Source organism: Aspergillus undulatus (genome assembly GCF_047715775.1).
Source record: "Aspergillus undulatus strain CBS 261.88 unplaced genomic scaffold BDV17scaffold_42, whole genome shotgun sequence".
Lineage (NCBI taxonomy): Eukaryota > Fungi > Ascomycota > Eurotiomycetes > Eurotiales > Aspergillaceae > Aspergillus > Aspergillus undulatus.
In genome coordinates, this window is record NW_027396646.1 from 34,297 (window position 1) to 50,516 (window position 16,220).

A 16,220-nucleotide genomic window follows, 5' to 3' on the forward strand; every position below is an offset into this window, starting at 1 on the left:
ACGATTACATGCATATTACACTGTGACCTTTCCGTCCAGTGCTCTTGGCCATTTTTGCACATCTACCTTCGTGTATTATAGTTTCTTCCGTTTCTTCCGTCCCCTCCATTTCCTCATACTCGATTTTATTACTTTTCTATATGCGGTTACCATCTTGATTCCCTTCTACGGAAAAGGCTCACGGTGCGGTGTTTTGTCTACGGTTTAGCAGGATAGGTACTCCGGGGCTGGCGTTTCACTCTTGTTGCTTCATATGGGCTTCCTGGTCATCGGTTCTTTCTGTTTTCATTGCAACTTCGTCTTTTTTTCTCTTCTACATTTCTTTTCTTGGATACCTACGGTGTTCGGGTATCTGGAAACCGCACAGCGGTTGTGTCGGTTGTAGGACTAGCAAGGAGCCTTCGCATGAGGTTATAGGAATGACGAACGGGCGAGAATCATGAAACCATGTCTTTCCCCCACGAGTGGCTGTGGCAGCGCGATCAATATATTAAACACTCATGAATTAAAGATTCTGCTATAGAGAAGCTCATGGCGTCCTACCCACAAATCTAGCGGCGGCACTACTTGCCCTGCATCTTCTACCGCCGTATTCCAATCCCGATCTATGCGCTCGGCAATCATTTCCTGCAGGTCCTTGCTAGCAAGCACACTCTGCGCCTGATACGGCCCCATCACGGACGCGCGAACAGCGGCACTAAGAACAGCCTTTGCATGGTTCAGCATAAACACATACGCCGTCTGCCGTGCATCCATCCCCATAGCCAAACAAACAACACCCCACAATGGAGCAAAGTGGCCCTTTGTCCCTAACTCATCATCCATAGAGCATTTCAGCGCTTCTGAGAACTCCTCGACGGCCCTAATACCCCTCCGCACTCTGGGGTCTACAAGCTTGCCGCTAGAGCTATGAGGCGCATATGTGTGTTTGAATGCCCGATCCCATACACCGAGCAATGCTCGTCCCTGTGCGATACTTGCGCGTTGTGCGACGGGGCATGGCGTCGATGCGTCGAGGTCGTTGTCTAGTGTTTCGAGATCGGATGGGTCGCGGTATGCTGCTAGGACATAGGGAAGCGACAGACTGCCCATTGAGGCGATAGAAAGTCGGAGGAAGCGGTGGAATGAGGCGACTGGGGTTGTTGTTCGTGGGAGAGGTTTATTGTGGGCTACGTAGGACTCTAACCCGCTGGAGTAGGCGAATGAGCCTAGGGGAAGGGCGGAGTCTGATAGGAGGAGGAGGGCATGGCTTGTTGCTGAAGAGATGTTGTCTAAATGGAGAAAAATACAGAATCAGCATACGACCTTTCTGTGAATCAATGCGCCAGCTGTGGTTCTTGGAAAAAGCATACCGCTTGGTAGAGGGGGAATTGAGCGGGATGACTGCGGCTCCGGCTCGGAAGCCTGCGGGGTAGAAACCTGGGCTAATCTGGCCTTTGCATTCTGTAAGCGAGCCTCGAGATCCAGGATCTCTTCCGTCAGCTCGTTGACACCATGTTCGGCAGCCATTGGCGTATTCTTGAGGTAGGAAACATTCTAGAGAGGGCAATGGTCATCCGGGGACTACCACCTTTTTCTTGCGATAAGCACTGATAAGGAGTCGGAAGCTCGGACCCAAACCGGCGGAGATAAAGCGGTGTAAAGCGACAGAATAAGGAATTTGGCGAACTAACGGCCGAGACTATCCACGAGACAAGATACAACGCGTCAGACAATTCAATCATGCGAGCGCGGTGAGGAAGAATTATCTGTATTGAGAGTTTTTTCTTGGTATTGGTGCACTGAGACGCCATGTCAGGCAAGCGTCTGCTCGACGCTATCCAATTCCTCAACATCGCCAAGTCCGTTGCGACGAAGCACCTTGTGGTGCGTCAACGACAGCTCGATATTTTCACCCGGACGTCTTCTCTTACAAGAGGCATCAAAAACCAGACGGATGGCTTGATTCTCACGGCGAAGGCCGCTGCGGCACTTGCTAGGCGCTTTAATGACAACCCTCCATCTCACTCGCCCACGACCTCCGCCGGACGATCCAAACCCGCTCCGCCGACGCAGACGCAAACCCATGATGGGATTAAGATACCTTCATCAATCGCCGGTCCCTGCAAAAGTACTGGCACGAGTCAGCTGGATGTTAGTCTGCAACAGGAGCAGTTTTACAAACCTTCTCAGGAGCCGGCAAGGACGCCTCAGGTGAAGGTGCCGCGAGCAACAAGCGATACCCAGGTTGGGCTAGACAAAGATATAAATGCGGAAGTTTATCAGTCGCCCGTGGGATCTATGCCTATACACGATGCCAGTGGGGTAGAGGTCAGTCCGCAGCAGGAGGAGTCATACCGGCCTTCCACGGAGCCTGCTGCAGGGCGCACCAGGTCGCCTGAAATACAAATACCGCAAGCTACGAGTTCTGCACAGGGTGGTATGGACCGGGGAATCAATGCGGATGTCTACCAGTCCCCTGTTACCGACACAAGGATTCCGCGATCCAAGTCAGTGGCGGAACAGGTGGAACTTCCGGAGGAAATGATGAAGGACATATTCCACAGCCCCAAGGTCGCGAGGTCCCTTTCCCGCAAGGCAGCGGCGGAGATGAGGTTTCCTTCCCTGAAAGCAAGAAAAGGGGCTGTGGAACAACCTGAGAAAAAAGATTCCTCTGCTGTTGAAGCGCGCAAAGTGGAGGATATGCTCGCCTCTGACGCGAAGGTAATCTTCACCTTCAAAATTCTGAGCGGCGCACACTGACACTTTTCGCAGATAGAGTCCGAAGTTGTAGCAGAGCTCAAAAAGGAACAAGACACATATCGCATGGTCGAATCCCGAGTACCATCTTCGCGTCTAGGACGACTCTGGCAGTATGGCGGCTTAGCGACCTCGATGGCCTTTGGAGCCGTCGGTGAAAGCTTCCGCAGAGTAACGGGGAGCGCAAATGATGCTGCGGGCCCACTCATGTTCAGCGCTGGCAATATGGAGCGGCTTGTGGCCAAGCTTTCTAAAATGCGCGGCGCTGCCTTGAAATTGGGTCAAATGATCAGTTTCCAAGGTATGTTCAAACGTCGTGTCTCTTGCATAACTCTGGTTTAATTGCGATAGACTCGAAAATGCTTCCCGATACCATCTCACAGGTCCTACAAAGGGTCCAAGACCGCGCAGACTACATGCCCGCATACCAACGGGATAAGGTCTTAACGGACAACCTGGGACCGAACTGGCGCGACCTCTTTTCATCCTTCGAAGAGGTTCCGATGGCCGCCGCCTCCATCGGCCAAGTCCACGGCGCGGTCCTCAAAAGCACAGGGCAGCCTGTCGCTGTGAAGATCCAGTACCCCGGCGTCGCAGATTCCATCGACTCCGACCTCAACAACCTCTCCATCCTCCTCACAGCGTCGCGCCTCCTCCCCCGCGGCCTATACCTCGACAAAACTATCGCCAACGCCCGCACAGAACTCGCCTGGGAATGCGACTACACACGTGAAGCCGAATGCGGCAAGCGCTTCCGCACCCTCCTAAAAGACGACCCAGTCTTCTACATCCCTGAAATCATCCCCTCCGCCTCCGGCAAGAACGTCCTAACGATGGAACGCCTCAACGGCGTCGCCGTCACCAAGATCCAAAACTTCACCCAAGTCCAGCGCGACTGGATCGGCACTCAAATTCTGCGCCTCTGTCTCCGTGAAATCACCGAGTTCAAGTACATGCAGACAGATCCCAACTGGACCAACTTCCTCTACAACGCCTCCACCAACCGCCTTGAACTCCTCGACTTCGGCGCCTCAAGAGCTTACCCTGATTCCTTCATCGACAAGTACATCCACACCCTCCTCGCCGCGTCTCGCGCAGACAAGGAAACATGCCACACCCTCTCCATCGAATTAGGCTACCTAACAGGGCACGAATCCCGCGCGATGATCGACGCACACGTTTCGTCGATCCTCACCCTCGCTGAACCATTCATGGACTCTTCCCCTGACGTTTATGATTTCCGCGACCAGACTATCACGGATCGGGTGAGGAATTTCATCCCCGTTATGATTCGCGAGCGGTTGGCGCCTCCGCCTGAGGAGACGTATAGTTTGCATCGCAAGCTGAGCGGGGCGTTTTTGCTCTGTGCGAAGTTGGGAAGTCGCGTGCGCTGTAAGGAGTTGTTTAAGGATGCTATGGAGAGGTTGGAGCAGAGGTAGACGGTTAGGATGGTCCTGATAGAGGTGGAAGGCGAGTGGTGTACGATATGTGTAATTGTGTATAGATGGTAGATATCGCCGGCTTTGTATATTATGTTACATTAGCTGTACTAGTATTGAAATGATATGTGCGAATTATGATCCTACTCGCTAAGCATTCTTTCATTTTCACAGCTAGCTGATGCTTGCTAGCCTTGGGTATAGATTGGTTGTGGGTAGTTTAGAATCAGCTTGCCCTGCGCTAGTAGTAGGGCAACTTGTAACATCGCCCTCAAGGGAAGGCAAACGAATATACCGGTTGGGAAGTGAGTAGCTGATGACTCACGCCCGCGTGAGCCAATATATGCATCAACTCCGAAGGCGTCTTGAATATACCGATGCATATCAAATTACCACTTCACATCCACAAAAACCGCATTCCAGTACCTCTTCACACCCGCACAAACCCCAACCTTCCCACTCCAAGACCGAAACCGTCCGTCGAGCTCACAAGCCGTCCACAGAATCTCCCCCCAGTAATGTTTCTCAACATCGGAGCCAAAGTCCTCAATCACATTCGGCGGGATCGTCCAGGCGCGCGTGTACTTCCCGTCGTCGTCAAAGGCGGGATTTACCTCATGCGGCTCGAAGACCGTTGCCGGGTCGAATTTGGGGAAGTTGGCGTGGATGAAGGAGGGTCGAGGTGTTTCGTCGTTTGCAGTAGTATATTTGGGGTTGGCGGAGTTGCGCAAGGCGTAGTCTTCGCTCGGGTCGAACTGGACCATTGCTGAGCCTGCGAAGCCCCTGCCTCTGTCTTTGCTGTGGCCCATTGCCACGATGCCCTCGCTGACTTGGTAGTACGGTTCGTTGGCGATTTCCGCTGCTGCGACGAAGGTCTCCTTGTCGCCTTCGCCTGCGGCGCCTTGTGAGAGGAGCGGATAGTAATAGTTTGGACCCCAGAGGTTATAGTAAGTTGCGAGGAGGAGGGTCTTTGTATGGGATTTCTTGGAGATGAGGATCTCGCCGGACTCGCTGGACTGCTTGGGCGGAGAGCCCGGTTCAGGAGGCTGCTTCGATGCGATTGTATAGTAGTATGAGGAGACGGTGGAAGCCCAGAAGTCAGGCCATGTGACCATGCCTTTTGATCTGAAGGGCTCGTTTGTGAAGAGCGCTTCGGGTTTCAGGAGGGGGAATGAGTCAGCGTCTAAGAAGAGGATCTCTTCGAAGGACGAGAAGAGCATAGCGAAGAGCTTGAATTGGTACTTTTCTATTGTGACGACGCTGGGGGCAGCGTCAAAGATGTGCGAGAGCACTACGCATCGCGCATTAAGTGATGGAAGAACGACATCGCAGATATACGGCTCGTATTCGTCGTCGTTGGCGAGGAACACTTCGACAGGGAGCTCTGAGCCCGTTCGTCGCAGCATTCGCAGTGATATGACTAGGACCGGGAGGTAAGATCCTCCGGCTGTGGAGATGATTCCCCTCGTGCTAGGGACATAGGGTAGTCGAGGCGCAACAATCCTGATAGCATCAAGGAACTTGGTGTGGGCGTTCTTCATCTCCTCGACTTCCTCCGGTAGCATGTCCAGCATCTCGGGGCGATTGTCTGGGTCCGATTCTTCGACCCTGACTGAGGGCGCGTTCCCTAACCTCAAGGGCGGATCGCATTTCGGCATTGACGATATCATTATCGGTTGAAGCTGGCTCCACAAACGGATATTGCCCTGCAATGCTTGCTTCTGTGCCTGACCATCGGTGCTTGCGATCAATGTCCCTGGAAGGTTGGAAGAGCTCGAACGGCGCGAGAAAGACCAGAAGCAGAACGATGCTAGGCAAACTGCAAGCAACAGTATGCGCGCACGCGCCAACGGTCGCGGTATGACCATTGTCGCTCTCTGCGACAATGCTGGTCCTCAGAATATCCCAAGCTCAATTGAAGTAGGTTGTCGCGTTTCCAAGTTGCAGCTTGATCACACTCGAGCGACGTCAATTGTGACACCACAGATGCTTCGTTCATCGGCACTTGAAGTTTTCGGATTTTGCTCTCTTAGCGGCGAACATCGAGCGCGCTGGAGGGACCATCGGGGCCGACGGTGAGGGTTGTGTTGTGAGTGATCGTCGCGAAGTTTGCGCAACGCGCAAAGACGAACGGTGCGCAGCTGCCTGCGGCTGACTATCGGCAGGGCGATCTTAAGAAAAAAAATACATATACAATAGCGGACAGCCGATATTAAAGGTAATCCTTTGAAAATCCAGGAGTCGCGTTGTTCCTCATTTTTTTTATCCGACGTCATCCTCTGCCTAGCCCCAGGGTTCGGCCCCTCGTGCTCCATAAGATTATCCGAGTATATAGATCGCATTGCCGCTCTTCATGAAATTACCAAAGCTTGATTTGCGAAGTTGATCTATGTATTCTAGTTCGAGGATAAATGAGTTGGAAGCCGCAGCTGCGCACAGAGCGCGGTGTTTACGGATATCAACCTCATGTACGGAGTAGTCCTGTCATGTTTCAGGAAGGTTGATCAAGCCGCCCGTGCGGTAGCACAAGCTCACTCGGAGTCCTGACTTTCTTCTTCCAGAATCGTTTCGGACACCAGTCCGCTTTTCGTCAAAGGGCCTGCATCTAGTCCCCAACCCCAGTTCGTCCATAAATCATCGCGAGAGTCTACCGGGCGTGAAGACTTTGCTGCCTTGATCGCACGACGTTTAGGCTTCGGCTTCAGGCGAGCAATAGTCGAGGATCTTGAAGCCTGACTCAACAGTAGATCGATAGCCAGAGCCGTTATGAAATACAAGAGCAGCGCTATGCTGGCACCCGCCAAAGAAGCCACTCCGAGGTAGATCAACAGTGCCTGGGACCGGTTAGACATCGGGATTTTGCTGCCAGTCTAGTGGATGGGCGCCCTACTTTGAGGCTGATTATAAGCCTTACTGGTAGGAGAGCGAACCAAATTACCCAAGAACCCAGGTATATGAAAGGGGAGGCCACGAGACTGAGGATGAAGTATGCGCTAAACGCTACATAATAAACGGGGTATACAATGAGAATAAAAAAGGGCGCTGATAAGACGGAAAGTAGGCCCATTGGGATAGGTTCAACTCATGCTGCGTTGTTGCGACAGGACAAGTGCCAGTCAAAGGTTCGAATGCTGAAGTGACGATTTGATGCACCAGACTCGCAAAGTTGCAGTTCCAAGGCAAGTCGGCCCGGAAAGAATGGGGGTAGCCATGCTGGCGGTATATCGTGGCAAAATTCGTGGTCTATACAAACCAGCTGGGTAGATACAACATCTACCGTTTTCTCGATCATTCAGTTGTTCCTGGTCAGACACGGCCTGGGATTGATTACTGGCGTGAGGGGCAACCGGATTGGGGACAATGCATGAAGCCTTGCTGTGAGCTGCCAATGGGGCGGGATACTTGGTGCTAGCCTGGGTAACGGTGAGAGCCGGAGTCTATTCTAGCATGTGCCTGTGTACCATAATAAAGTAGATACCGGTGATTCGCGCTGCTCAGACTCAGAGACAATAGATCTTGAGGTATTCGACCATATCTAGCTCAGATGCGAAGGCGTACTCTTGTATGCGATCCGCGTAGTTGCTGTGCCCTAAGCCCTAGGTGGCTGGATCTGGTAAATCCTAAATCCTGGGGTTGCCCGCGGGCCCTCCAGCTTGGGACGAGACTCAATCGTCGACATCATCTCCAGACTCCATCGCTGCCTTTGCCTGCGCTCGCTTCCCCTCCGGTTCCTCGGGTTTCTTACCCTTATGTACCCTGTTTATACCCATTAGACTATTTCTTTCCTTTTGTCTCCCCACACTCCCTTTCTCGACTCACCGAGCGACGCCCGTTAGTCTAGATTGACCCAACTGGTGTTCTGCCCCTCGGCTTCTGAGATTGACGGCCTGATGCGGATGGATTGATCTATTGGGACTCGTATCGTCTCAGCATTTTGCATCCGCCCCGCCCGCAGCCTTCCCTCGAACCCTCCTACTCCCGCAGTCACCCCGCATCTCGAGATGGGCAATAATCCTTCCAAGGGCCCTGTCGGAGACGGCCCGAGCCCGGCAACTTCGGGCACCACGAGCCTGACGGCTTCGACGAGTGATAAGAGAGCGGCTCGCGGACCGGTTCACAACAGGCCTCCAGGCACCAACAAGGCGCCCGCAGCTGATCTGTCTGCCGCAAAGGAAACTGCGACAGGCCAATCGCCCCAAAACCAGGCTCCTGCCCACCAACGCCTGCAGTCACGCCATGTCGCAGAGTCGCCTACGCGCCCTGTAGATCGGCCGGATCACCACGAACCCAAGAAGACGGAAGTCACTCGGTCGAAAGAGATACCGACACCTGATCCGTCTAATCCTGTTCAGGTCCCAGTTTCCCGCGCTGCTGCTGCTCGACGCGACCCGTACGAAGCCATTCCTCCATCGGATCCGCCTCACAAGATGTACTATAGTGCCTCTCATCATCTCCAGCGTCCACCGCGGATGCCTCTGCCGATAGGCGATGCTACAGCTACGCCAGGATCCCCCATCAGCGACCCTGATTATGCCAGCCCAGTCGCTCCTGATCAGGCACCGAGTGCTAAGACGACCACGGCTCAACCGGATCATACCACGATCGAAGACGACGATACTGTTGACGAGCTTCACCCATATGCTAACAGCGCCATGGGCAGAGCTGTTCCAACAACTATCGAGTGGACAGCTGGTGGTAACAAGGTCTATGTAACGGGTACTTTCGTCAACTGGGAGAAGAAGTTCCGACTACACAAAAGGTACGTGCTATTCAGTCCATGCAGTGATTTTGGTATATATTTTCAGTCACTAATCAAATCGCTTCCGCATAGTGAGAATAAACCTGGTGTTTTGGCTGCGAAATTAAATCTCCGTCCGGGAACGCATCACCTTAAGTTCATCGTTGATGGGGAAATGCGCGCCTCGGACAACCTTCCAACCGCCGTCGATTTTACAAACCACCTGGTCAACTATATCGAACTCGGCGCTGACGACGCAAGCCGGTCAAGGAGAGAGAGCGATAAAGCCGTGCCGCCCGGCGTCCACCCCCCGCAAGTACTTCCAGATGAAGTCGCAGATGGCAAGACGGAAACTGCCGTTGATGATGACAAATCCGAGAAGGAAGAGGAACCAGAGGAAATACCAATTGGAGATTTTCGCGGCATTATCCCACAATTTCTCCTCGACTTGGACAAGGAGGAGGAAAGCGCATGTTATCAGCAAGCCGTTAACATCATTGGCGATGCGCCTACACCACCAAGCCTTCCGCTTTTCCTCGGCAAGTCTATTCTTAACGGCACAACGCCTATGAAGGATGACAGCAGTCTTCTCAACAATCCTAACCATACTGTATTAAACCATCTCGCGACAAGCAGCATAAAGAATGGTGTCTTGGCCACTAGCGTGACGACAAGATACAAACGGAAAGTAAGAAACTTCATCACTGGAAATATCTTTGGAGTCATCATACTGATCCAATTGCTTGCAGTATGTCACGACGATTCTGTATAAGCCCACGGGTGACATCGGTGAATAGGGTGGTTTCAAAATTTGGTCAAAAACCTACTTATCAAGCCTCCGACGATTGACCAACTAGTCTCCCGCTTATTCTAGACGGTCTGCGCTGAATGCAACTGCTGCTCTATGGACGTGGCTTCATATCAGCCCAGAGCAAAGCCAATTCAAAGGGTCCCATGGAGCCTTGCTCAAGGCCGCTGCAATGGCCAAGAACCACCCAAGCCGGCAGACTCAGAGTCCGCCATACGGCAAGGTGTAGCCTCATTTGGCATACCGTGGGCTGCTTGAATTGACTGGCCATGGTGCAACAAATACTTACTCCTACCCATCCCACATACCTGATATTCTGAGCGCCAAAGAAGCCAGACGGCGAGCTCCTTGCTTGTCCGTCTCTCATATCAACGGACATCACTCCATTCAGGATAAACGGCCTTATCGTATACATGCGCTAGGTCAATCACTAGACCTAGCTACTAGGAATTGAAGATAGACATTGTTTATGTTTAATTGTTCTCTCTTAATAAATCAATCTCTCCATTGCACAAAAACATCATCCGTCCGGAACCGCTGCGTACACGTAGACTCCTTCAGCGGCGTCCGGAACCCCGTCTTATATGCGAGTATCCCAGCTTGCGCAATCATGATGCCATTATCAATGCAGAACCGCTCATCCGTCGCATGAACGCTACCCCCTCGATCCCGCGCCATAATCCCCATCATCTCCTGTAACCGTTCGTTACACCCGACCCCACCAACAATCAGAACCTCCTTCGACCCGACATGCGCCATCGCGCGCTCCGTGATCTCAACAAGCATCGAGAAAACGGTTTCCTGGAGTGAGAAGCAGAGATCAGCCCTTGTGGGTTTCTTGTTCTCTGATATCCCGTCCGTGACGGGTGTATCTTCTGTAACATCTTCTTCTTCATCCTGCTGCTCTCCGTTCAGTCCATACGTCGCAGCGAGGCCATCAATCGCCGCTAATATCCCAGACATAGAACAGTCCATCCCTTTAACTGTATATGGCAGGTCGACTAGCTGTTTTCCCTTCTTCGCAAGCTGCTCGATGTTATATCCAGGCGCGGGGTCATTGGAGATATGTAGCGTCCGCGCGAACCGATCTAGACAGTTCCCCACTGCGATGTCGAGCGTCTCGCCGAAGATCCGATATCGCTGTGAGCTGTATGCAATGACTTGTGTGTTTCCGCCGGAGACGTAGAGAACTACGGGGTTTGATGCGCCGGTGATCAGGCGGCCCATTTCAATGTCTATATTACCCATCGCATTAGTAGCTGTCCTTGACTCTCACTAACTATCCGCAGTATAAATCGCATCAGGTGGAAAGCATAAAGCAAAGTATGACAAGGGTACATACGTCCAACACAATGGTTAACACCAATCAGCTCCTTCCCCCAAAGCAGGCTAAGTGTCCTAGCGGCGACCGCGACGCTCTGCAGGGGAGCTCCCATCCCGGGGCCCTTGGTGTAGCAAATGCAGTCGACATCGTCGACGGAGATGCGGGCTTCTTTGAGGGCTTTCTTGACTAGCTTCACGACCCAGGCGCGGTGATGCCTTGCTGTGTCCTTTGGGAGGAAGCCCTCACCCGGTGGAGAGACATATGTGTGACGGATGTTGGCGAGGACTTGCGGGGTGGTACCGTCGCTGGGATGTAACATTATCCCGATGCCTAGTTTGTTGGCGGAGCCTTCGAGGCCGATTGCGATCATTTTGTTCTTCTGGGACGGTTTGTGATTTATGAATTTCAAATTCCAAAGCGCTAAGATATGGTAAATATGGTAAATGGTAGATAGCTTAGGTGTATGGATTGGAGGGGCAGCGCCGGAGATAGTTTTTTATCAGCAGCGTTATCGATTGGCTCGCCTGCTTTGGGTCGCCCACGGCAGTTCCGCCGCTGCGTTTATCCGACGGTATACAAGAGGACCCTACTAGACCACCGACTAACTAAGCTACGACAACTCAACTGCCCACTCCCACTCTTCCCCTCTCTGCTCTCGCACATTACTGCTTTCCCCTTCACTTTCAGGCTCATACCCTCCTATACTACCATATCGCTACTGCTCACTCTCTTCTTTCTCTCAGTCTCGTCCTCGGGCAACTGGCTTGGTTTTCTTTGTGCTTGTTTGCCCACAATCTGCAATATAAGCCATGTTCTCCTCGACCCATTCCCCCAACCCGGACGACTTCGAGCGCCAATCAAATGAATTTGCTACCTGGCTATTATCTAGACCCGGCGTCACAGTCAATTCTAAAATCCGCATTGCAGATTTGAGAGGCAACGCCGCCGGGCGAGGAGTCGGTAAGTTCTTCTCCACCCGTACGAGTTTTCCCTCGTCTAAGCCGTCTGTCCGCGGCCTTGTTAAAGTTTACCTGTATCCAAAGTGGCCCTGGTTCTGATACGATAGCCTCGTCATCGCAGTGACTCAGTCAGACGTCGTCGAAGGCGAAGAACTTTTCACCATCCCGCGAGATCTCGTCCTCTCGACCCACAATTCGAAGCTGAAGGGTTTGCTCCAGCAGGACCTAGAAGAGCTCGGTCCATGGCTGTCTCTTATGCTTGTTATGATATACGAGTATCTTCAAGGCGATGCGTCTACCTGGGCGCCCTACTTTAGGATTCTGCCGCAGAGTTTTGACACCCTGATGTTTTGGTCGCCGGGGGAACTTGCAGAGCTTCAGGGGAGTGCTGTTGTTGAGAAGATTGGGAGACGGGGGGCTGAGAAGTCTATTCTTGATTCTATCGTTCCTGTTGTTCAATCGCATCCTTCTTTGTTCCCTCCTGTTGGTGGGCTCAGCTCGTATGATGGCGATGCGGGTGCTCTAGCTCTCCTGCACCTCGCCCATATAATGGGTTCACTTATCATGGCTTATGCATTCGATGTCGAGAAGCCAGAAAATGAGGATGAGAGGGACGGTGAAGACGGGTACTTGACCGACGAGGAGGAAGAGCAATCCTCTAAGGGCATGGTGCCGCTGGCTGATATGCTAAACGCGGATGCGGACAGGAATAATGTGAGCGCCAAATACATCATACAAGTACCACCATCCGACTAATCTCCTCCATAGGCCCGCCTCTTCCAGGAAGAGGAATCTCTGATCATGAAGGCAATCAAGCCCATCCGAGCAGGAGAGGAGATTCTCAATGATTATGGAGAAATTCCCCGCGCCGATCTCCTCAGACGGTATGGCTATGTTACTGAGAACTACGCCCCGTACGATGTCATTGAGCTCTCCCTCGAGGCACTATGCTCCTCTGCAGGTCTCAGCGATTCCAATATCGAAAATCAGCCATGGGTAATGCCCCAATTGAATCCTTCACCCACTCTATGATCTCCACTAAACCCAGCCCAGCTCCAATTTCTCGAAGAACTTGAACTCCTGGACGACGGATATGCCATCCCCAGGCCGTCGCTAGATGATGCGCTCACAAACATCCTCCCCGAAGAGCTGGCCCTACTCCTCAAAACATTCACGTTAACACCGGAGCAACTGGCCACTCAGCAGCAGAAGCAGAAACCCCCAAACCCCTCCTTCGGGCAAGACGAGGCAAAGATCCTCTTCGATGCCATTCTCTTGAGCCAGCAACGGTACAATACCACGGTAGAGCAAGACCGCGAATTCCTCGCCCAGCTCAGTCACCTCGAAGCCTCTGCGCCGCTTGATGGATCTGCTCGTCGTCGGAAGATGGCTATTCAGGTCCGATTGGGCGAGAAGGAGATCTTTGAGATCGTCAAGGCCATGATCAATAACCACTTAGCGAACGCTGAGAATACCTCTACGTCGAAAAGGTCCGCGAACGATGACGGCGACGATTCGAGGAGATCGAAAGCTCAGCGAACATGACCCTGAGCCCAACGCCTCGCCGAAACGATACACGATACACGAAACGAAAGACAAAAGTTTACTGCCGCTTTTTGATACAGATTATCGAATTTTTTTAATTATTCTTTCTTCTTTTTCTTCGTGCTGACTTCAGAGCACCGCTATCCGTACAAGATTCCATCTATCGACTGCGTCGCCTGCAAAAGATAAAAGGGGGAAATGGCCATGTACACTAACACCGCATAAGTTTAGGTCATCATAAAAAGGGCGGAACAAAAATAATCATGGGCGACGTTATCCTGAATTTCGAAGGTGGAAGGTGAAGGTGGGTCAAAAGCAATGGGAGCCCCATAAAGAAAAAGGTTGAGGGAGTAAAAGTACACAGGGGTTTGGAGGAAGAGGTGACGGTGACGGTGAGTGTTTGGTTGGAGGGAGGAGGCGAGAAAGAAGCGAGGGAGGTTCGAGGTGAAGGAGAGGAGAAAACAAGGCCCAGCTCAGGTTTCGGTAGTGGGAGCAATGGCGCCAGGCCCGGGATTAGATCCCATTGTTTGCCCCGGATTAGGGTTGTTGATTACGGCTTGTTCAGCCTGCAGCCGTCGCGCTTGTGCTGCCTGTGCCTGCGCGTGTGCTTGATCTCGTGCCTTGGCAAGCATGATTGCCCGATTCTGCATGATTTGGATGTCGTACGGATCCGTCCCATAGTCGAGATCTTCGTCTGAGTCTTCCTGATCATACTTGAAGCGGTCCGCTTTCCAAGGGTCTAACTCGACTCTACAACGCGAAGCGAGATTACGGCGGTCGATGAACAGACGGCCGCCACGTCCGATACGTCTTCGGAATGAGGGCATCTTGTTGGTATCCTCATGCGTTATCAATGCGTGCGCGGCAAGCTTATCACGGAAGGATGTGGTGCCCGTGGTGTCTAAGGCTGAATCCAGCATATTTTCGGAGGAGTCTGAAGATGGTGGGGTCGGCAGCTGCGTCGTGATTGCAGGACGAAATGATGGTTCAAATGTTCTCTCCGGGGACGGTGAAAGAGGAGCTCGTGTGAAGTCCACATAGCCCTCGTTCCATTTTGTATGCTTGACGATGTTCGCTTTGATATCGCGCAAGATCTCGTTTTCCTTCTCTGCTTGGACATCCTCCAGCAACTGCAGGTCCTCTGCAGCTTGGGTGCCAGGCTTTTGTGACATGCGGAGTTGGGTTGCCGCTGGGCGCTGTGCAGGCGGTGCTTCCATCGGCTTCTTCTTGGGCTGGTCGTGAGTTAGCGTCTGGACGAACGGCAATTGACTGTGAAAAGAGCTTACCTTCTGGTTGATGAGATCCTCGTCATCGTCCTTGATGTTGAGTTTTCTCTTCATATCTTTGACTTCAGCCCGCTGCAAGAACAGAACTCGTTCGGTTGCCAGCATCTCCTTCCTCGCCAATTCTCGTTGGCGGACCAGAGCAACCAACTGACGAGCATCTTCAAGCTCCTTTCGGAGTCTCCTCAGTTTATCCGCACTTTGAGCATCTCTGCCACGAGTCTTGCGGATCTGGCGGACTTCACGTCTACGGAAGCAGACATATGGGTCTACATCGTCGTTTTCTTGACCAGTTTCGAACTGCAGATGGAAAGTCAGCAAGATATGCCTCAACCCGTGAATTTCAAGGATTCTTACCTTGAGGTTGGCAAACAACGATTGGCCTTTGTTCCTGGTCCTCAATTTCTTCCAATGATCATATACGTCCTTGGCAAATCGCCTTACGACCTCCTCTACGGTTGCGTCCATGGCGCTCTGCATCTCTGCGAATTCCAGGGGCGGCGTTTTGTCTACCGCTGCAAATGGTTGTTTTAATCGCGCTGTCTCCTCAAAGAAGTTCATGACTTCCTCAAACTGGTCTTCTGTGCAGCGGTCGGCGGGAGCCCGATTCTCATTCATGATTTTCAAGAATACATCGTCTTCGTCAGTCATATTATATGGGCAGCCGCAACAATCCTCCACCGTTGAGGAAAATCGAATGTATGTCGCGGGCTGCGAGAAGACTGGGGGGTATAGTTCGTCATATTGGAGGTTACTGATGACACAGTCCGGAGTTGGAATATGGTTCTCATTTACGACTTTTCCCTGCGCTGTCGCATTGATCGCGACTTGCAGATGGAATTCCTATACGATAAAAGTGCATTAGCATGCGCTGGTTGAGGGCATCATATGCGTGCAAAATTTTCATGTTGGGGTGAGGTCGTGATGGTATCACGTGATATGAACAGGGATGAGGCGGATATAACACCTACCGATTCCTCGGCCTTTTCGACACCGGTTTCGATCGTTTGTAGGCCATTTTGGATGTCTTCCTCGAGGGCATCTATCTGATGCTCACTGACGATGGGTATCGACGCCTTAGAGGTGAGCTTCTTCGGGCGCGTCCTCGCCAATCCCCCGTATCGAGTCATGTGATCGTTTGGGGCGTTTAAGGAACAGCGACCATGGGTAAGGGCCCCGAAATGGGTATCAGTGGAAAGGTATGCTCATACGAAATCGCGTAGTCGTATTTTCTTGATGACCGGAGGTTGGTGGTGGATGATATTGACGGCGTAAATCTCGTAGTCTCCAGCTGGCGGATGAGTTGACGTTGGCGATGTCCAAGCGCGGCCTCAGGGGTTTTCGCCTACTTGTCCGCATCGGGTATAGTGCGGGGCTGGCCATAT

At 52.3% G+C, this 16,220-nt stretch overlaps 8 protein-coding genes across 8 annotated transcripts; 3 read left to right on the forward strand and 5 right to left on the reverse strand.

The window, feature by feature from the left end:
• Positions 1-498: 498 nt before the first annotated feature.
• Positions 499-1,509, reverse strand: BDV17DRAFT_293447 (urease accessory protein UreF; the record flags this gene model as incomplete). The annotated part of the gene is made up of 2 exons (XM_073762616.1): positions 499-1,271; positions 1,353-1,509. The coding sequence occupies 2 exons, from the start codon at positions 1,507-1,509 to the stop codon at positions 499-501; spliced, it is 930 nt and encodes a 309-aa protein (XP_073613286.1).
• A 180-nt stretch (positions 1,510-1,689) lies between these two features.
• Positions 1,690-4,299, forward strand: BDV17DRAFT_269252 (protein kinase COQ8). The gene is made up of 3 exons (XM_073758560.1): positions 1,690-2,703; positions 2,755-3,040; positions 3,091-4,299. The coding sequence occupies exons 1-3, from the start codon at positions 1,792-1,794 to the stop codon at positions 4,176-4,178; spliced, it is 2,286 nt and encodes a 761-aa protein (XP_073613287.1). The 5' UTR covers positions 1,690-1,791; the 3' UTR covers positions 4,179-4,299.
• A 268-nt stretch (positions 4,300-4,567) lies between these two features.
• Positions 4,568-5,836, reverse strand: BDV17DRAFT_293449 (alpha-mannosyltransferase; the record flags this gene model as incomplete). The annotated part of the gene is made up of 1 exon (XM_073762617.1): positions 4,568-5,836. One exon carries the CDS (start codon positions 5,834-5,836, stop codon positions 4,568-4,570), a length of 1,269 nt encoding a protein of 422 aa, XP_073613288.1.
• Positions 5,837-6,989: 1,153 nt separating this feature from the next.
• Positions 6,990-7,418, reverse strand: BDV17DRAFT_269256 (uncharacterized protein). Its single transcript, XM_073758561.1, has one exon. The coding sequence runs from the start codon at positions 7,243-7,245 to the stop codon at positions 7,003-7,005; it is 243 nt and encodes an 80-aa protein (XP_073613289.1). The 5' UTR covers positions 7,246-7,418; the 3' UTR covers positions 6,990-7,002.
• Positions 7,419-8,099: 681 nt separating this feature from the next.
• BDV17DRAFT_152491 (putative Snf1 kinase complex beta-subunit Gal83) lies at positions 8,100-10,216 on the forward strand. Its single transcript, XM_073754507.1, has 2 exons — positions 8,100-8,937; positions 9,010-10,216. Exons 1-2 carry the CDS (start codon positions 8,180-8,182, stop codon positions 9,686-9,688), a joined length of 1,437 nt encoding a protein of 478 aa, XP_073613290.1. The 5' UTR covers positions 8,100-8,179; the 3' UTR covers positions 9,689-10,216.
• A 3-nt stretch (positions 10,217-10,219) lies between these two features.
• kae1 (O-sialoglycoprotein endopeptidase) lies at positions 10,220-11,580 on the reverse strand (the record flags this gene model as incomplete). Its single annotated transcript, XM_073763927.1, has 2 exons — positions 11,067-11,580; positions 10,220-10,959 (listed from the first exon to the last, which is right to left on the reverse strand). Exons 1-2 carry the CDS (start codon positions 11,416-11,418, stop codon positions 10,220-10,222), a joined length of 1,092 nt encoding a protein of 363 aa, XP_073613291.1. The 5' UTR covers positions 11,419-11,580.
• A 277-nt stretch (positions 11,581-11,857) lies between these two features.
• BDV17DRAFT_299698 (ribosomal lysine N-methyltransferase) lies at positions 11,858-13,604 on the forward strand (the record flags this gene model as incomplete). Its single annotated transcript, XM_073763928.1, has 4 exons — positions 11,858-12,051; positions 12,115-12,721; positions 12,776-13,003; positions 13,061-13,604. 4 exons carry the CDS (start codon positions 11,858-11,860, stop codon positions 13,550-13,552), a joined length of 1,521 nt encoding a protein of 506 aa, XP_073613292.1. The 3' UTR covers positions 13,553-13,604.
• Position 13,605: 1 nt separating this feature from the next.
• Positions 13,606-16,216, reverse strand: BDV17DRAFT_152508 (enhancer of polycomb-like protein 1). Its single transcript, XM_073754508.1, has 4 exons — positions 15,807-16,216; positions 15,193-15,678; positions 14,839-15,135; positions 13,606-14,784 (listed from the first exon to the last, which is right to left on the reverse strand). The coding sequence occupies exons 1-4, from the start codon at positions 15,963-15,965 to the stop codon at positions 14,026-14,028; spliced, it is 1,701 nt and encodes a 566-aa protein (XP_073613293.1). The 5' UTR covers positions 15,966-16,216; the 3' UTR covers positions 13,606-14,025.
• Between the last annotated feature and the right edge of the window lie 4 nt (positions 16,217-16,220).